General features: G+C 35.2%; 1 protein-coding gene across 6 annotated transcripts; it reads right to left on the bottom strand.

Annotated features, from left to right (window-relative positions):
- Positions 1 to 759: 759 nt before the first annotated feature.
- Positions 760 to 19,167, bottom strand: LOC103502649 (histone-lysine N-methyltransferase ATXR7). 6 transcript variants are annotated; one of them, XM_051082039.1, is made up of 19 exons: positions 19,018 to 19,167; positions 18,044 to 18,267; positions 11,455 to 12,064; positions 11,217 to 11,333; positions 9,531 to 9,854; positions 9,101 to 9,442; positions 8,025 to 8,339; positions 7,125 to 7,619; positions 6,555 to 6,969; positions 6,341 to 6,469; positions 5,774 to 6,192; positions 5,584 to 5,706; positions 5,395 to 5,475; positions 5,007 to 5,060; positions 4,783 to 4,934; positions 4,576 to 4,618; positions 3,503 to 3,655; positions 1,965 to 2,854; positions 760 to 1,496 (listed from the first exon to the last, which is right to left on the bottom strand). In XM_051082039.1, exons 2-16 carry the CDS (start codon positions 18,214 to 18,216, stop codon positions 4,597 to 4,599), a joined length of 3,771 nt encoding a protein of 1,256 aa, XP_050937996.1. In that variant the 5' UTR covers positions 18,217 to 18,267; positions 19,018 to 19,167; the 3' UTR covers positions 760 to 1,496; positions 1,965 to 2,854; positions 3,503 to 3,655; positions 4,576 to 4,596. The 6 variants fall into 6 exon arrangements, with proteins under 6 accessions (XP_050937996.1, XP_050937995.1, XP_050937998.1 ...); XM_051082038.1 differs by having other exon boundaries at positions 760 to 2,854; XM_051082041.1 differs by lacking the exon at positions 18,044 to 18,267 and adding an exon at positions 18,829 to 18,930 and having other exon boundaries at positions 760 to 2,854; positions 19,018 to 19,127.
- Between the last annotated feature and the right edge of the window lie 2,179 nt (positions 19,168 to 21,346).

Below are 21,346 nucleotides of genomic sequence, written 5' to 3'. Positions count from 1 at the left end.
TTATATGAATAGTTGGCTAGACAAGAAATTGTGGTTGGTAGTAATAAAACATTGTTCTTTGTAGATTTCTCGAGATCTAGGGTTATTTAACTCTTTGAATTCTTCGTTGTCAAATAGCACTCAGTGGCAACGTTTCTTAGCATCCATGGAAAATTGCTTCTTTATGAAGTAGAATTGTTCCTATCATTCTCAAGACCCTAATATCCACTGCAAGATAACATCGCATGTATTAAAGTATCATCCAGCGATAGGTGAAGTTGTAAATAGGATTGACATTCAATTGACTTCATAATAGGCTTAAACAACAATTCCGAAGTGTACATAAATTTTTACCTCTTCAAGATGGTAAGTGGCTTCCTCAATATCTAAAAATGCATGTTTTGAAAACACCTTGACCATAAAAGGAAATGCAAGTAATAGCACCCGTGTTTCAAAAAATTTCCCCACGACAAACATAGCACAATTCAATGAAAAATCCAGAAACACAGAAGTGCATTACCAGTTCATTTTGATGGACTTGCTTGTTTAAACACTTAAAAACGTCAATCTAAACAAAAGTCAAATAAACACTTGAAAAGACAATCAAAACACACCAGATGGCTGTGAGTTACCTTTCAAAAGCAAAATGCTGAGAAAGAAAAATACTCGAGAACTTTTTCCCCCATTTCTTCCAATTTTTCCTTTTGCTGGTTGTTTTTTTTTTTTTTTTTTCCTCCCTTTAATCAAGTAAACAATTCGTATCCAAAACTCTCAACAATATAAAGAAAAAGACATTCTCAATAACATAGACCAAACATATAAAGTATAAAGGTTAACAAAGAACGTACATAGTAGGTATACAAATGAAAACGACCAAAAGGTACAAAAAAAAGGAACCACAGCCACAACCAATTTGCGAAGTTTGTACCAAGTGGCAAAACTCGAGCAGGGGAAAACAAAAATTCTCGGACGAATCAAAGGAGAAATGTCAAGAGACAAACGGCCTTAGTAGCCATTTGGGCTTCTTCGCCACACCCTTTCTTTCTTTGAGTGAGAATCATCGTCACCAACGAGTGCACTTTTTTTCTTTCTTTTTTTTTTTCAACGAGAAAATAAACTACAACATCTAACTTCCAATTCTACAACATCTAACACAATACCCCCTAAAATGTGTAATACTTTCAATCCAACAACTACAGAAGTGAACTTCAAACTTAGAAAATGAAATTCATTCACCAATGAAAAACATTGTCAATAATCAACCGACGGCGCATTATCTTGGGAGGGCTACGGAAGTTTGTAGTTTCCATGGTAATGACTTGGAAAAGAGTGAAGGCATTATTAAGGCCAAGAACTGAAGCTTCCAGGCTTTTACAATGCTTAAAGTTTTAATAAGGTCAAAGATGTAATTAATAATATGAACAGAATTGCACAAGTCCATAAGCCATTACTGCATGGCCGTCAGTCCTTTACTTCTTTGCTCTACATGATTGCCATTACAATGAACAATTTTGCGTCTTCAGTAAAAAAAAAAAAAAATTGGCAAGTCACATCAGACTCATCATCACCACCGGCCTCTCAAATACATTGGTAACTATGTCGTGATAAATCGTTAAATATCCGAAAGTATAATATTTCAAAATTATGGAAAAAGTACAAGAAAATGTATTGCTCTCATAATTCGTCATGATTTTTTGGAAAAAAATATTGCTCTTATATTTATGCCTAATTTTTCCATTTTTAAAGATAGATATAAATTTTAGATGAGTCCACATCGCCATGATAATGTTCCCATAAATCAAGGATTTGTTGATTAATGTTCCCAAATATTAATCACAAATTTTAATTAGGGTATAGTTGGGTTGTAATTAAGTTAAAGTCGGATAAATTGATACTAACGCCCGAAAAATGACATGTTAGGAAAAGAACCCAACCGACACCAAACAAATGAATGGGATGGGGTTTGAAGGGAAGAGAGGCCATACCAGAGAGGCAATGTCAACCCCAACTCTCTCGGCAGCAAAAGTTCCAAATTGAATATCAACTCCTGCGATGGTAAGAAACCTTAAAAAGAAGAATCCACTAAAAATAGCTGCAACTTAATGCTTATCAAATTAATATTGGACATGGTAAATAAAATCAAATAAAATTCCAACTCGTTAAAGTGTTTCTACTCGTAAGATTGCTAATGATAATATAATGATTTTTTGGAAGCAGAACTTGATCACATTCGTCCCCAAGTATCTGAAAGTTTTACGATAAGAGCATTGATTTGAATTGTTTTGCCATGAAGATTGACAAGCATTTCTGTGCTTTTCCTTGGAACAATTTTTCTAGGAAAACCCAACGAGCTTCAAACTAGTCCCGATAGAAGAACAATAATGAAGACAGCCACAAAAAAACACAAAAAGAAACATAATCCAAAACGAAAAATGATGCACATTGGCAATATGCATGTTCTAAATATTAAAAAAAGATGTATATTGCAATCATGGAACCGTGGTCATCGTAAAATCAGTTGCTCGGAATTTATTCTCCTTTTTTTCGGGAGGGGTGGGGTAGGATGAATATCTGCAATTATTGTTTCGTTAAATACCAAATGCCCGACTTTTGCGATGGTACCACTCCCAAGGTTGGTCAGCATACTCATTTTATCTTTTTATTGAATAACAATTAAACATGTCTGTACAAAGAATCAATATCCAAGACTTGTCTAAGCAAAACAAAAATTGACTTTACAGTATCTAAGAGGAGAGACTCATCTGCAATATAGAGATATCTATAAGAATGAACAAGGTCAGAAATTCATCACTGGAATGCCAAGTATCTCCCGCGTAACAATCGGCCGTCCTCTACCAACAATATAATCAATTACCTGAAACAAAAAGGAAATTACATTAATGCTCTCTCCACTCATTCATTTTTCTGTGGTCATTCATTATATTAGTGGTTGTCAGCAATCAGGTTGTTCAAATACTTTTTAAGAGGGAAGCAATACTATTTTATTGGAAAAGTTAAATGAGTCTAATGCTTAAAGTACAAGAACATAACAATACCAAAACAGTATCAAACCAATCACAATTGATTAAGAAGAAATAAATGCAATCCGATCTAAGCTAATAACTAGAACAAAACAATATCAAACCGATCATAACTAAATCAGGATGTTCTAGGATGTTCTAGATCAGGATGTTCCATAGTCAGAGAAGGGAAATCATCCCTAAAGTTTAGTGAACTCTCTCTACAAACAAATATTATATTCAAAGGATAATCAAAAGCTTCCTATTACAACCCTAAAGTAGTTATTTATAGCCTTCCAAGAAAATAAAGCAATTAACTAATTGTCTCTAGCATACTAATTGAATATTAATTAATCTAAATTCATAATTAAATTAAATATTAACTAAAACATACTAGTTCTCCTCATCATAAAGCTAAACTAAGATACCATGTCTGTATCCTTCGTATTTAAAGCCTACGCTGGAATACAAGGCATTGTTCATACATGAAAGAAAAGAATTACCTCGACCAACTTTAGCAGGGCGATTTGAGGCATGATAGAGTTGTACCCTGAAAAGCATTCAGCTGCAGTATGCAAAACCCTTCATCACTTGGCAAATGAAGACAATTTAGGTCCACACTTCGACCGCACAATTTCGAAAAGACTTCATGTCCACTACAAAAGAAGAAGAAATTTATTCCTGATTCGTGACTGAAGAGTTGAACCAAATACACAAGTTGAAAAATATCACACAAGATTAAAAGAATTGTGTGGACGATACTACAAACAAAATGATCAGGTGATGGAGCGGCAGATAAGACATTTCAAACAAATATGACCTAAATTTGTTTCTTATCCAAATAAAAACAATAGTAACAATAACTTAAACAGGAGATGAACCTCCTACAAATGTACAGACATTGCAGCCACCAAAGCAATTGCTATATTCAAGATCAAGAACTGAAGGTTTTGAACTTTTGACATATATCTTATCTCCTTATGAAATGAAATATCCTTTGTTTCTACCAGATCGAAGTACTTGTTTCTATTGTAATTTCTTCTCGATATTACTTGTTTTTCTTGTTTCTTTCCTAAAGCTGATGTCGCGTCATTTCTCATTCTCTCACCATCAAGCAATTGAAAGTTTGTTTTGCATCTGAAAACATTGCCAGAAATGTGCCATTTTGTGACGATGTCATTCAAAAACCCCAGGAACAAAATTCCTAGGGAAAGAAGACCAACAACAAGAATTCAACATCCTTGTTCAAGTACCATAACCACCATCCGGTTGAGTCCTTTTTCCTATTTGGTACCAGGGAAACTCAACAGGCACTCCTCATGTCATCTTGATTGATGATAATTAACAGCAAAATATAAGAACTAGGATCTTGGAGGTGCCACAGCCACTCTCTAATATTTCATTTCATGGTAGAAGTACGAAAGCATCAAAATTATAACCCAAACATGAAGCATCTCTTTAATGGAGAGATCCTAAATAAGAGCATGTATCACTTATATCATCAACATGAGATGGAGAGATCATGAGAAAAGAATAGACAAGTTGCTCAACAGTTTTTCTCAAGCATGATGTATACCTGGAAAGTGCACGAACTTTCCTAGTTTAGTGATCCCCGACACCTGAAAAAGATAGGGGAAAATATAAACTCAAGGTCAGACAACTCCTACATAGCTGATACTAGGAATCTGGAATCTTATCTGGAAGCAACAGTTTTACGACAGAAGTACATGAATTAAAAGAACTATATACATATAGTTTATAAGCTATAAGTTAGTTAGATAACCTCCTTGAACGGCAATTACAAGGAATTTTCTTCTCCTCCAAAGGAAATTTGTAATTGTATGTAATTTCTTCACCAGCAGATATGTGTCGTTTTGCATAGATGAAAATTTTCTTCTGACCTTCAACAGTTATAACTTTGGTGTAGCAATTAGGCTGCAAATAATATCCATGTGAGGTAGAAAAATAGCCTTTTCAATAAAAAAATCATATTAGTTCCAAACTTACCTCACAAGAATGGTTTATAAATCGTGCAACACCCCCACGCTTCGTAGCATCAACCTAACAGAAGTTTATTTAAGAAAAATTGTTCAACAACATTTGTAAGAAAGTGTAAGAGAGGGGGACAGATTACATATAACAAAGAGAATGTCACATTGAAAGAGAACCACCAAACATCTATAATTTAAAACTCGATGCCAGTCATAAAACCTACAAATACGGTACAAGTCAGGTTGTCAACAACCCACCTACGCTAACTCCAAAAGTAGGACAGTGCTAGTAAGGCATAGCTACAGGGTGAAGGATTTATATTCTTTTATTTGTTGGTAATCATAAAGTTCACTGCATAAGTAAATTAGGAGAAAGGTGTGAGAGAGGTAAGTATTATACTGACCACATAACCATCGTCAAGTCTAAAAAGATAACTGCTTCCAATTCCCATCTTCTCATACTGGCGTTCCCTTATATCAGAAATCTGCCAAATAAATTCATTCACTTAATCATACTGACAAAGCACAAAGGCAATTCCAAATCAATAAATCAATAAATACTCGGCATAAGATTACAGAGAAGAGATCTTTACCCGCGGGCGAATTAGTTCACCAACGTATTCAATTACAAAATCCTCTGCTTCGATCGGCTCCAGGGCAACTAGACCCCAGTCATGAATCTTACTACGTTGAAAGCGGAGACGTTTTTTCCTTGCCTGAAATTACATGCATATGTTATAATAGTCAAAGGGATCACTCCATGACCAACTAATTCTTTACTACCTTTAATTGAGATGCTTTTAAAAGGTCGGCACCGTCAGCAGCAGCAAGAAGATTCCTCAACTTCACTCTATTTGTTCGTGCTGAAAGGCCTTTGCCATTTGACAAATGAGATGTACTGACATCGGGACCTATTGGATCAGAATAAAAATATTGAAAACCCCTATTACGAGCTCTCTCAGCAGGACTTGCTTTCAGTGTCCATCTACGCCAGTCCCATCCATTAATTGATGAACGAGCACAACCATCCGACATAATGGAGATGTTTAACTTCCTAGATTTATCAGACTTTTTCTTTTGAGCTACAACCTTCTTACTTGCTGCTTGCTTACTAAAATCATCTGCAACTGTCAAGACCTTATTACAAGGCAAGGATGCCTCATCAACCTTCTGCTTCCTCTTTATCTTTGATACATTCACAGCTGCACACATACTTGTGCCGGTAAAAAAACTTGAGAGAGAAAGAAAAAAATCAAAGATGATAATAATAATAAAGTAGATCCTAAAGAACAAATTTGAAAATTAAATAAATAATAACAATAGAAACAATGTATTAAGAGGGGCCCTTACAAAGCTTTTCCTGGGCACCAACTCCACGATCACATTTGTTCATAACATGGTCAACATTTTTTATCATCAATGGTGAACCTATCATTCTCCCTTTCCCATGTTTCACAGAATCCTTCTTGGCATTATCATCTAAATAGAGGACCAGTGAGCAATCGTGCAGGTGAAAATATCCAAAACATTTGCAAGTTAAAAATCTTAACACAAAATGGTATACCTTTAACAAGAGGTGAAAATTTTAACTTTTTAGTACCACATATGGTTTTCCCAGAAGAATGACTACTGGATAATGTAACTTCTCCACAAGTCTGCTTGCAGGTGGCCTTAATAGACAAGTCCCTTTTCCTTTTATTTTTTGCAATACATTTAAGTGTCATAGAAGCAATTTCAGAGTCAGTAGCCTCACACACAGCAACAGAAACATTTTCTTTCTTTGACTTTTCAGATGGTTGATTTCGTACAACAGGACTACCCTCAGTAGCACAATCTGAAGATCCTAACTTTTTCTTCGATGACTTCTTGCGGTAATAAGTATAATTACCAGTTACAAGAGAAGACTCCAAGAAGCGTTCTGATCCTTCCCTTAATTTGTCCGGTACTTTAGAGGCCTCACCACCATCACATGCTCCTTCCTGATGTAAAAATAATACACAGATCAAAAGTGTGCAAATAAGGGAAATTCCAAGGATGTGAGCAGACCCAAAGAAACTAACTAGGCATGCAAAAGAAGAGGCAACTGTATCATGAGAAATATTGGATTAAGGACAAAAATGAAATCACGTCATACCACAATTCCATTAGGATTACAATGTTTCTTTGATGCAATCCACGAAGAAATAAACTGATGAAGAAGATCGTCTTTGTATGACGAAGTCCATTCCTTAAGAACTGCATCGTGTAATTTCTGCCTGCATATTGCAAGCATAATGTATCCTTCAATCTTAGGATAGCACTTATTTGAGCTGGAAGGACGAAATTTACAAGCAGGAGATGGAATGAGAAAGGTAGGATTTTCCTCAAGACCAGGAGCTAGCAATTCATTGCAATCTTCATTAAAAGCACAACCTTCATTTGTACAGATTTCTTTGAAAACTCCATATAATGAATTCGCAACAGAATTCAACGCTGTATCATTAGACAGATTAACCTCTGGCAACGGAGCTAGTTTAAGTTGACCCAAATTTCTACCCCCACGTGTATCGTCTGAATCACATTGCAGTTCACCAAAGGAGTTCGAGTAATTGTTAATACTAGAACATTGAATAGATACATCAAGAGCAACCTGGAATGATAAGAAAGTTTAGATATACTGGATGGAAAAGATTAAAAGATAAAAGTAACTTTCCGCACCACTGATAGGAACTCTCTTTAATTCAATGACATAGAGCTACAAAATCAAGGAAAGGTAAATAAAAGTATCAACAAGGCCTTAGGAGTACAAGAATCCCTACTCCAATGGGCATGAATATATTGCAAAGAGAGATTACAAAAAAAAAACTTCAGATTAAAAAACTCCAAAGTGGAAACCGAGATCAAACAAAATCCAAAATTATGCATTAGTTATTTTTTAACGAGAAAACCAAACCTTTCATTGAGGAAAAGTTCAAGAATACAGAATACCTAAAAAAAAAAAAAGCCAAACTAAAAGGTACCTTGTTGTATGTTAGGATTAAAGAATCAGGCATACCTTATCTAATTTGACATCTGTTGAGGTGTTACATGAACTTATCACTTCTTCCTCAAGGATATCCCGAATATACTCGGCCATAGATACCTTTGCAGAGGAATGAAGCTCTTTTTCGAGGTATTCCACCATCCATTTCAAATCTCCCTTTGGCCTCTCACAACCAGAATGGCTTGTTGGCCTAGAAGATTTGTGTCCAACAGGAACTGACAGAGATATAACAGCTGAGCGTGCATAGTTTTCCGTCTGTGCTCCCTTAAACTTGGAAACTGATACGGAACTGACACCATGAAGAGAAGATTCTTTCCGTGGTAAAGCCTGCAAAATAAATAATAAATTATAATAATATAAATTCATTTGTAGAAGCAAATTTATTTTCTTCACAAAACATACTCTCTAAAAATATAACATGGCCACTCATCCCAGGATTAATTTCAGCGAAAAAGGAAAAGAAACTATTCAGGATACGAACCTCAATGTTGTACAAACTCCTTAAAGCTTGAATCAAGGCTAATTACACCAAACTTTAATAGAATACCACAGGACTTAAAATAAATATTAGTGTACCAAAACCAGCAAGCAAGAAGGGCCATGAGAGTCCTTTATCAGCCAAAAAATTCCCTAATTATTTTTATATGACTTTTGCATAATCTCTTATGGATAAGAATCATTTCATTATCAAATTCAAAACTCAAAACCATGTCAAGAAAGAAAGATCCTCTGAACAGATTTAAGAAACACTAGCCAATCCGAATTGATCGGATCAAGGTGGCATGATTCAACCACCTCAAAGTAAAGGAAAGAACAAAAAGACAGCTTCCACAATTAATGATGTTCTTCAGAAGTGATAGAACTTTAAAATTAAATAGTTATTTAGAAGAAATTTAATTAAAAAATATGTTATTTACATGTTACGTCAATTACTAAATACAAAATTGTATAGGTATTTGTCATAACAATTCAACTCATATCCATTAGAATTTAGTACTAAACTTGATACCGGGCACTCGCTGGTGTAAACTATAATCATAAAAATACAACCAGAATAGCAGAACAATATGCTCCGTGTGGAGACTTACAGCTTCAGCAGGTGTTTTTTCAATCTTTTTGACACGATCTCTATATCCACTAGAAGCTAAACTATAGTGAGGACGATAAGACCAAAATCTTCTCCTCCGCCACCTAGATGAATATTCTGCCACTGTATCATAAGAAACAGCATTCCAAACTACTTGTAAGGAGTAGTCAAAAAGCATTCGGCAAATAACTGCATGTGTCTCCCTAAAATTATCGATGCTGCCAACGAATTTAACAGACTGAACAGGAACAACATCAGTAGAAACTTTCTCGGGAACACTAAAAAAGCCTCGTGTTTCTGGCATAGAATCAGCAGGAAAATCCCCTCCTCTAGTAACTTCTGACTGCCAAAATAAAATATTATTACCTACAAAGAAAAATAGAAATATGAAAATATACTAGTCTTTTTTCCTTTTAATTACTATTCCTTACCATTCTACTGTCCAGAGAGCAAACCTTCATAGTCTGGTTGGTTTGTTCAACCTTAATTTGTCTTTCAGATTTCTTCACGGTGATAAAATCTCCAATGATGTTGCCAACAATCTCATCAAGCACCACTTTGCGTGCTGCTTTCATTATTCCAGCGTGTAGTTGAGATGAAACTCCTTCAGAAGTTTCAGATATAAATTTCAGTAAAGAATAACTCTCATTGGTTTTGAGATCAGATGAGAATAGAGGTGGAGGTATCGCAGCTTTCCATGCATTCACCGCAGAAAATAATGTGAAGGGTTTGAATTTGCTTTCAATATGGTATATCTACATCATAGAATATTAATGAACTACAGTAAGAAAAAGATTAACCAAATAATGAACAATTAATGACATCCAGTAGTACATTTCAAACAAAGGCAGACGAGAAGATCGATCAAATAACTGAGCAACTGGTTACATTCAAGTGCGCATTCAAACAAAGACAAAAATTGGGAAATTATTTAAGAACAAAAATAACATAAAACAATCTTGCTTACCACAGAAATCCAGGAAAACATGTTTAACTACGTTTAAAAGTAAGCTCTTATTTGCTTATAATAGTTTATTTTCACATATGATCCTTTTTAGAACAATAAGTTAGTTTTCCCTCTAAGAGAAAAGGCTGAGAAATACTGATTTCACAACCCACACAGTTATAAGAAAACAATTTAGCGGACAGAAGCAAAAACTGTTTTGGAAACTCTCCTGAGCAAGTTACTTTGCTCAAGTGTGGGGTTCTGACTTCATACAGAAATCAAGCACCTAGGACAGTCTTATAAGCTACAGAAACAGATGAACACCATCCACTTGTTATTCCGACATTAGTAAAATCCTAAACTTAAGAAAAATAGAAACCCAAGTTATTATCAACAAACGAAAGTTTCGTAAGTGTTTTGCCTGTAAAAAATAGAACATTATAAAGTTTCTATGTAGCCATAACTTCAGAGAAATTCAAGAAAAGATTATACTACAGCTCAATCCTGCCAAAGTGCATTATAGATAGAGTAAAAAAGATTGTCCCTTGGGCGTATTTAGATTTTAAAATGAAAGGAACTACTGACTTTTAAAAGGAGAACTCCTAGACAGGTTGAATAAGTTGTATTTCACCCAAAGGGAAAAATTAAATTAGTAAAAACTATTAAAAAATTAGAGACCCTATCTGGCACTCTTACAAGTCTTTTTTTTTCTACTTATGTTTTCAATGTAATTAACTGTAGTTGGGAGCCTTTTTTGCAATGGCCATTGTTCCCATTGAAAGTGTCTTTTTAAAAAGTTACATTAAACGGTGTAAAAGCTGTTGGGGGTTACCTTTCTTTTTCTCACTTATTATCGAAATTGGGTATCAAAGTCAAGTCTAACATTGTCATCACTTACCCAAGTTATGGGATATACAGGCTACGAACACCCAGAAGGAAATTGGAGATGTGCTTGGATCGCTGGCATTGTATGTTTTCCCCCTCAAGAATTTAACATAATTAGACTATAGATTCTAGGCAGGGTTCTAAAAAGATTTGCATTGTAGCAAACATATGAGAAGAGATCTCTTTCAAAGTGGATGGATGATGGCATCAAATCTACAACAAAGTTTTAAGAGATTTATGCAAAATCGCTAAGCACAATGGGCATCATTTTTAATCACCAGCTTACCATTACTGAGTCCTTCAGGTATCCATGCTGATGCCAAGAATATAATTGTAGAAGAGAATAAGGACCATGTTTCCTCCCTGTATGATCCATAATCAACCAGCAGGATCCTTCAACTGACTGGAAAAATTGAAAATAAAAAATAAAAAGTTTAGAGAAGAGGTACAATAATTTTAAATACTTCACAAAGCAAAGGTATTGTATAACTTTCTGGAGTGGTCAACAGGAAACGATTGCCTACCGATGGAAGATTGGAAGTAGTTAAGCAAAATAGTTCAGAATTTGAAGCCTGTTTACAGCCACCATTTTCATATCTGAGACTTAGAGGGCCAGATTGTGAATCATGACAAAGAGTCCGTGGATTCCCATACTCCACCGAGCCCTCTTGCCTATGCATAGCCAAATCAATTTTACAAGTATCAGAATGAGTCCCATTAATACCCACGTTGGAGATGTCCACATTCAAATATGCAAAACCGGTTGCAATATGATCAGGAAACTGCTTAAAATATTTGAGTGGTACAGGATTGGTCAATGCTCCATTGAAAACAGGATATACAAGAAGCTCATCTGGCAAGAAACCGGTAGATAAACCTTCATGAAGCTGTTCTTGGATATAGGGGCCACACATTTGACCTTGTTCATTAACATACATCCAACCACTTACACAAGTAGGCAAAGAATACCCAGATAAACCCTTATCTTGAAATGAGGAGCCCTCAGAACTGCAACATTCTGGAACATCAGGGCTAGTGCCGTTCAACTGGAAGCTCATATCTACTGATGAATATGAACCATTTTTTTCATCAATATCGATGCAACGTGAAGATATAGAAGCACCATCCCTGCACCTGAGTTTTTATTTGAAAAAATGTTGGAAATGTGGAAGAAATAAGAAGAAAGTTTCTACAAGAAAAGAATAAGCATATTGTAATCACAAATACTAATAGTTGAGATAGCAATCCTAAAATGCAGTTCTGTCAAAGCCCAGGCATCTTACTCTAGGAACTAGAGAAAATGAGGACCATACCAGACACTCTGCTAGATGCATGCCTCATTGAAGAGTACAAAATTTGATTCTCTATGTTACTTTTTCCAATAATTGTCTGTGAGATCATGATACCATTGCTTTCTAACAGTGATCTCCAAATAATTTATGCAACCATCTATCTCATTACTACATTATTGGACCCACCCTCACATCCAACCTTTCCAGAGAAACATGTATATGATTCAAAATATTTTAGGTATATTGATTGAACAGACAGAATGGTGCACGAATTTTTTTTAATCATTGATATTTTGTTGAAATGAGTTAACTAGTATTAGTTGGAGATTAGTTTGTTTGTGCAGTTAGCAGTCTGACAGAATTTCTTTCTGTACTTTGTTGGTTTCTGATTCACAAAGCCACCTCTACAAATAGAGAAGGATAGTCTCTCATAGTTAGGAACTACAGGAGTTCAAATACTTTGTTAAGGGAATATAGGGCTTAAATGCTATTTTGCATTTCTTTTCCATAAAAGAACCGAGACCTTTCATTGATATAATGAAAAGAGTCTTGTGGCTCAAAAATACAAGAAACGATAGCTGAAAATAACATAACAAAAATAAGACGAAGCAAATTAAACCGAGAAGATAAAAGCATTGCAATTCAAACTAATGTCATAAATAGAGTAATTTGAAAAAGCCTTGGAAACAGAACACCAAGTAGATGCAAGAAGACAAGCTAAATCCTAACAAACCGACCAAAGAAGTGACCTGTCATGAAAAACCCTTTGATTACTTATAAACCAAATTTATTACCAAAGAACTTTAATTGCATTGGAAAATAAAATAAAAAAAACTAGTGGCCAATGGAAGACCAACATTATAAGTGTTTTTCCCAAAAAAATTTGACAGAAAGTTAAGAATAAAAGTCACCAGGATGATTGAGAGGAACAACATTCTTTTTATAAGAAACAAATATATTCAAAGAACAAAAGAGAATAGCCTAAGGGCAAGAGACAAGAGGGCCCTCCCTGAGAAAAACTGAAAAATAAGGGTCTTCCAATAGATGAAAATCATAGAAAAGTTGTAATTAAAAAAGTGTTTGGTGTAGTTCGTACGCCACCAAGAAGTTGTGTGTTGAAACACAGTCCGAGAAGAATCAAAATATTTATAGTTGTCTTAAAAAATTATACTATTCCCCTCTTTCCAAATAAACCACAAAAGGGAGCGGATAGCACATCTCCACAAAATGTTACCCTTCAAACTAAAACCTATTGAGCTGAAGACGAAACTCCATATTAAAGAGTCTAAACAACATATTCCAAGCTTCATAGTAAAGACACAATGCAAAAATAATTGGTCCAAGGTCTCCTTGTCATTGAAAGAAAGGCAAAGCATCAAAGGATTGAGCACAATGTACTAGGTTTTTTTTTAAGCTTCTCATAAGTGTTAAGACTTCTATAGGCGAGCGACCATAAGATGCTTCACCTTTTTCAAGATTTTATTCTTCCAGATGTAACAAACCAAGGGTAAGGCGATGATGGGGGATCTTTTGGTTAATTTAGGAAAGGTAGACTTCATAGTGAAATTACCAGCAACATTAAGATTCCAGTTAAGACTATCACAATCATCCATTGGGACCCACGAACGAAGAGTTTCCAAAATGGAGCCACATTGTCAAATTTATTATCTGTCACATTTCTTCGAAGACCCAGATTTCAAGAGTGACTAACATTACACCAGCAGTCAGCCACAAAAGCATCCATATTCAGCGAAATGGAAAACAAATAAGGAAATTTTTTCAAAAGGGGTTGAACCTCACACCAACTATCCTTCCAAAATCTGATTTTTGTTCCATCTCCCAACAAAAAAGCAAAGAAATTAAAGAACAACTCCTTATGTTTCAAACTGCCAGCCCTTAGCCTAAGACCTTCCCATATTCGGAGCTTTAGTAGACCAACCATTCTCCTCCAAGTCGTAGATGGCCACAATTAAACGTCTCAATAAAATATTGTCTTCCTTACAAAATCTCCACAGCCATTTGGTGAGAAGAGCATTGTTCTTTTGCCAAAAGGAACCAATCCCAATAACAGATTGAGCGAGAAGTAGTATCCCACTTGACAAGGTGGGCAGCCGACTTGGTTGACCCCCCAGTCCAGACAAAACCCCTGACCATCTTCTCCATTCTATTGATGACACCAACCGAGGCTTGCAAAAGGGAGAACAGATAGCAAGGAAGGCTATTCAACACCAATTGCGCAAGGGTTAACTTGACACCTTTAGAGAGGGACACGTTCCTCCATCTATCAATTTAACCTGAACCGCTCCTCAAGGGAGTTCCAAGCCTCTTTCCTATTACGGGCCCCTCCAATAGAGAAACCCAAGTAATCATAGGGGAGAGTATCGACCATGCAACCCAAGCTATTAGCATAAGAATCCAAATCCGCACTATCAAGGTTAATACCTATTAATGAAGTTTTGGCACTGTTACGGGACAAGCCAGCTCCCAAGAGAAAGAGATTACTCACCCTCCACCAAAGCCTCCAAATTTCCATCCACCCACGAAGAAAAGAGAAGAGCATCATCTGCGTACTATAGGTGAGTTAAATCAACAGGAAAATTTTCAAAATGGAGACCTTTAATGGTCCTCTTACAGTAATGAATAAGACGGCTAAGGGCGTCTCCCACAATTGTAAAGAGATAAGGAGCAAGCGGATCTCTAGACGAATGCCCCTTTTGGAAATATTTTTCCCCTTGGCTTGCCGTTGACAATGAACAGAAATTAGTCATCGATAAGCAGCACCAAATCCATCTCCTCCATCTTTTATCAAAGCCTTTAAGCTTCATAGCCATATCAAGAAAGGACCAATCCACCTTGTCATAGGTCAAGATTTAGAAGAACACCTTTTCTACCTTTTAAAGATTAATCATCGATAGCCTCTAAAGCTATCAAAATTGCATCTAGAATTTGCCTCCCCTCCACGAAAGCCATTTAAGTATTGCTAATTATAGAGGAAGGATCTTTTTAAGTATCATCGCAAGCACCTTAGAAATGACCTTATACAAGGAGGTTATGAGTCTAACAGGTCTAAAGCCACTAACGTGGACAACCTCTTTCTTTGGGAATGAGACTAACATAAGTTTTGTTGCACCTTTTGTTGAATGATTTTGTTTTTAAAACAATCTTGGAACACCCTTACTAAATCAGACTTCAAAATGTTCCACGATTTATATAAAACTCTCAAGTTATACCATCGCAGTCAAGGGACTTGAGACACCCCAAATCAAAAACAGCTTCTTTGATCTCTTTTTCACTAAAATGGGTCTCTAGAGAGCTATAGTCCTGTGAGCTAAGACCTCTCCAATTGAGACCAATCACAAATGAAAGGATAAGAGAAGGCCTTTGTGCCATACAGATTGGAAAAGAATCTAAGGATTTCATCCACAATCTCAGTTTTCATAACTAGGACCTGACCCGCATTGCTCACAAGGGACGAGATTAAACTCTTACTTTTACAGGCTGAAACCAATCTCTGAAATAAGCTTGAGTTCTCCTCCCCTCACAAAGCCACTGAAATTTACACTTCTGGACCCAAATTCTTTGCTCCTTGACAATAATATCAAGCAAGGCACCTCTGCATTCTTAGCTTTCCACAGTATTAGCCTCATTGAAGGTGACCTCAAGGACTACGCCCCCAACTTCAGAAGAATCGGGAAGTGATCAGAGGTGGTATGCGAAAGTCTATCCACCCTAACTTCTTTAAAAGAATCAACCCAAGACTTGGAAAGAAGAAATTTGTCCAGTTTCGACGCAGTCGGCCTAAGCCCTGACCTAGACCACGAGGATAGACCATTTCAGAGGGTAATATCAACTAAGTCCATCTCCTCAATCAAGCAGTTAAACGTACTCATACTTCTAGTAGAACAATCGCCTGAGCTCTTCTCATTAACCTATCTCACCACATTGAAATCTCCCCCAATGCAGCAGCACTAACTACAAAGGCCATATAAACCAGAAGCTCCCACCAAATTGGTCTCTACGCCTACAAGGCGAAGAGCCATAAACACATGTGATCCAGCCAAAAAAACCAGCATTGGTTCAGCAAAGAATAGAAATAGTGAATTAACCTTGGATAGAGTCAATCACCCAAATCAAATCCTCTTTCCACATGAGGAGAATACCACCCGAAGAACCATAGGCCTCTAAAGCAGCCCGCCCAATACGACAGCTACTCCAAACAATCTTCACCAACTTACTGTCATCATCGCTAACCTTAGACTCCTAAAGAATAATGATGTCCAGATTGAATTTCACTAATAGATCTTTCACAAGGTTTCCTTTTTTCCCCGATTTCGGCACTTTCGATATCTCAAGAAAGCTCCCTCTCTTGTTTGTCGTTGTTTGAATCCATATGAACCCACCGTTGCAAAACGTCTTTCGAAAAAATGTTTGGGGCTTCGGGACTTGCAGGACCTCCTCCAAAGAGTCTATCAACCATACAACTATAATTTCCTCTCTTAAGAGCGTGTAGGACTTAATCTGATGAGTTTCAGATATGTGGATCACCATCCCTTTGTTGTTTCTATCAAACTCACAAGTAAAGAATTTCTTCTCGATTTTTGTCAAGAGCTGTCTTGGTGTTGTCATCGTTGATCGGGAGAGGAAATATCGTGAGGCTTACAGCATGGAGACGGTGGGGAGCAGTGGATGGGGGAGGACGATGATCGAGATCCCATCTCTCTCTCTAAAACCCCCACTTCAAATTTCCTAATTGAGAGAAACAACATCCAAAGGACTAATGTTGTAGATCTTCACTATAAACTACATAACAACACTCTGTATACTGTTAAAAAACAAATGTTCTAGTTCTTCATAACAACATTCAAAATAGGAGATTGTTTAGGCGAGTGGATAGGGACCATCAATCGTTTTAATGTTCTCTATGGGTTTCGATTTTGAAGATATCATGAAGGCTTTTTGTAATTATTCTATAGGCAGTGTTTTCCATAATTGGAGACCGGAAACCCTTCTTGTAAAATGAGCTCTACTTTGTTGTGGGTTTGTTTTTTCGTATGCCCATATATTCTTTCATTTCTTTTTCTCAATTAAAGTTGTTATTTCAACAAAAAAGATGAAGAGGGAGCTCTCATTTTGGTAATTTCTTCTTGAGAGGGAGAGGAAGCACAGCCTTCTATACATGTTGAGGAGTTGCACATTGCCTTAGGGAAAGATTCCTTTCATTGAATAAAACTTTCACAAGCTAGATAGCTATTAGATAGCTCAACTGAAAGTATCTTTAGAATTATCAAGACCTGCTCTGAAACTTGGTTGATAGAAATGTTACGATTGTCCATCCATCGTTATTTAAATTTTCTTCTGCTTTTGTTAGTGAGAAACATAGCTTACATCAAGAGGATGCAGCATACTAAGGAAGATCGGGGGAAGAACATTGGATTATTATTTCCTTTTCCATGTTTATTCATGATTCAGATCACTTTTACTTGCCCCTCTTTATATTTCCTACGTTGAAATTACTTTGACTCCTTGTCCCAACCCCACAATAACAATGAGGACAGAAGATTGAATCAGAAATAGAGCAGCTTGGAATTAGATTTGCAATCCAAATAGATTGTTTCCTGAAGATCATCCAAGCCAATCCGGTAAAAGCTGTTTACCCAAAGAAAGCTACAATCTATATGAAAATCCAGGATAGGGACCGAACCTCGCACTTACAGGTATGTTCATGACTCCACAAATATTCATCGTGCTTGCATTTACCTTGAACTATATATAAACATAAATGTTGAGGAGAAAGAGGTGAGGGATCTAACTTATAGACTACCTGCAGAAGGATCGACCATCCGTGCTAAGCTGTGAAGATAAAGGGAAACAATCATATTTACACTCACAGCTTAATATATCTGGGTCTTGATGTTGAATCTCCGTCACTTTACACCTTTTTCGTGAAAATAAGGAATTATCATACTCATGGAAAAGTACTGTTCCGGAAACCATATCCCGATAATATAACGGGTAGAAACCCGAATTTGACTAAACCTGAAAACTCTGCAGATGAAATAAAATAAAAATAATGCTGCATTATATAAAAATAAACCATAAAGAATAGGGAAACAAAACTATGATATAAAGCACATGGATGAAGTTCATAAAATGAAAGAAGCCAGGATGGAAAGTGAGCTGAATGCGAGGGCTATTTTCCCGCAAGAAGGCTTAAAGTAAAAGGCAGCTGTTTTCCCTCCTAGGACAAGAAGTAGAAAGCACGAGATATGATAGGAATAACAATGCCAACACACCCTCGAACCCCATCCTCACCCCCATAATTTATTTTTAGAACTCAAAGAACATAGCTAAACACTTGTTGCACCGGTGGTACGCTTCCCCATTTCAATAAGATAGACTTCTACAAGACAATAAAAAAAATTTCAATCTACACTTGAACAATGTAAGAAACTTAGATAAACATTCAAATAAAGAGAGGAAAAACAAACACCCCAACGGAGAGAATTGGCAGTCTTAAACAGAAAGACGAACAGACGAGGAAAAATATCGAAAAAGATGGTGATAGAAGAAGAAGTATAAGAAAGAAAGATAATGCGATTGGTATACAAGCAATCTGTCTGCATGTGGTAAGCTGGAAACAGGATATCCAGAGTGAAGAAGATGCTAAGAACAACGAGAACAACAATACAATCCGCGTCAGACGGAGATCTGTGTTTATCTTAGAACTCGTCAAAAGCAGCAGTGATAAGCTAATCTTGAAAGAAGGATGGAATTGAGGTTGAGATAAAGGAGTACCTGTGGGTAGACGACGAGCATGGAGTCTAGGGCAGGGGCTAGAAGTCGATTCTTCCTCGTCTGCTCTCGTCTCTCTCCCTCTCTACCAATGGATCCTGACCTGCGCTCGTATTCTTTCGCTTTCTTGCCGCGATTTTATTTGCCATCCGGTTCGGTTACGGATCGACGTAACCGAACCAGTTTGGAAACGGTCGGTGAATTGAATCGAGCTAAGTTAGTCTCGTTGCATGTGGCCCAAAGGCCGGCCCAAGTTCATCTTAGGCAATATTCAACTTTGTCCAAAACAAAATTATTAATCATTTTTTTAGAATAGTTGTCATTTGTAGCGTTTTTAAGGTTAATACTTTGATGACAAAGTGTATACCAAACCTTTCTAAAAATTGCAAAATCTATATTCTTATAATTGGATTCAAATTTTGCTTAATACAAATTGTTTTTGTATAGTGTTACGTTTGCAATTCTTTGGTCTCAATTTCTGTATTTTGCTTCAATGTTTTTGTTTTTTTGGTTCACTATTACAATTTACCAAAACTAAATGATCATCTACAATTAGTCGTTGAAAAAAATGTAAGCCCCGATCTTTTAAAAGAAACAGAAGAATGAGGTTGTTTGCTTTTTGTTTTTTAAAATTAAGGTTATTGACACTACTTTTATAACAAATTTTCTTATTTTGTTATCTAATTTCTATAAATAAAAGATGGATAGCAAAAAAACATATAAAAAGTCAAGTCAATCTTTTAAATGTAGCTTTCAAAAAGTCTTTTAAAAACAAATTAGCTACGAATTCAACCATCATATTTAATAAACAAAAATGAAAATCACTGTAAAATTGACGTAAAAGGGAACTGTGTTTGATTTGAAAGTAACAAAAACAAAAAACGGAATGTTATTTAACCAAATCTGAAGAACTAGTAAATTAAAAAAACCCGACTTCATGATAAATTTTGAGAACACCTTTACTAAGGTGATTCTCTTTGACAAATCTTACCTGCTAGGTATTGGGCACCTAATCCGTTTAAGAACCTTTGAGTGGTTTGTAATTGATTACAGGCTTAGGAACGTCTCGTTCGTTTTCGATTTGGTTGTTGACGTAAAGGGCAAAACTGGTAGAAAACAAAATTTATTATCTCATTAATTTTGTATATATTTTGTTAATATTTTTCTGTCTTTTTCTTGCTTGATAGTTTCCTTCCATGCAATTCATGTAAATAAAATAATTGTGTATCAATTTGAGAATGGAGATTATGGAAAAAACCAACGCTTTAAGAAGGAGAAGAAATCCTTTCTATAAAAGAGACTTAGCTCACGATGAAATACGAAAGTGGAATTTAGATGAGAAACAAAAACTAAAATAATAAAGAAATACTAAAATATGTATCAGTTTAAAAAGCAATTAGATATTAAAATTAATTACAAAATATAGCAAAATTTATAAAACTCTCGCAGATTTTCTTTTATATTTCGTAAGTAATTTTATACTTTTTTTCTATCCATGACATCTATTCTCTATCGTAAAATAAAGAAACGATAATTTTTTATTTTCTAAATGGAAATTTGAGATGAAAATCTTTTATCCAAGGTAAATTATAACTTAACTAAAATCGTGAGATATAAATATTTACTTTTAATAGATGTAATTGAGTTGTTTTTAAATATAATAAAAGAAATCAAATTTTTTATAAAATATTGTAAAATTTCATATTTTATAAATAGATATACTTTTGTATATCGATAAAATCTAAAATTTTGTTATATCTTGTAAATATATTCAACAATTGTTACCTCTACAATAATTTTTTAATATACAACATTCTAGTAATAAAATGATATTTCAAATATAGCAAAAATTGAAACTATTTATAAAATATAGCAAAATATATCAAATTTTCTTTAATACATTTTATTTTATTACTATTTTCTATATCTCGTAAATTGTTTTAAAGTTTTTTCTATCCATAACAATTTTCCACAATAAATTCAATAAATGAACTAAATGAAAATAGGGATGAATTTTACTATATTTTGTTATTTTTTAAAATTTCTATTTTTTCTACTTTTGAAATAAAAAAACAACCATCCTATTTGAATTCATATTAATGTTTATTAAAAACTATATATAGACATTTAATTGGAAAAATGGTTGTGAATAGTCATGTATATGTATATACATGCAAAATATAGCTATAAATAAATAAATAAGTAATATTTAATTTTTTTTTCTTTTGTTTATTTGTTTTTCAACTTTTAAATATATCTATCTACATTACTTCACATTTGTAACCTTTGAACATTTGTCTTCTTATGAGTAATGTATGCTACCGAAAAATAA

This window comes from Cucumis melo, chromosome 3, assembly GCF_025177605.1.
Source record: "Cucumis melo cultivar AY chromosome 3, USDA_Cmelo_AY_1.0, whole genome shotgun sequence".
Lineage (NCBI taxonomy): Eukaryota > Viridiplantae > Streptophyta > Magnoliopsida > Cucurbitales > Cucurbitaceae > Cucumis > Cucumis melo.
The sequence above is the reverse complement of the archived record's forward strand: the minus strand, read 5'-3'. Positions and strand labels throughout refer to the sequence as shown.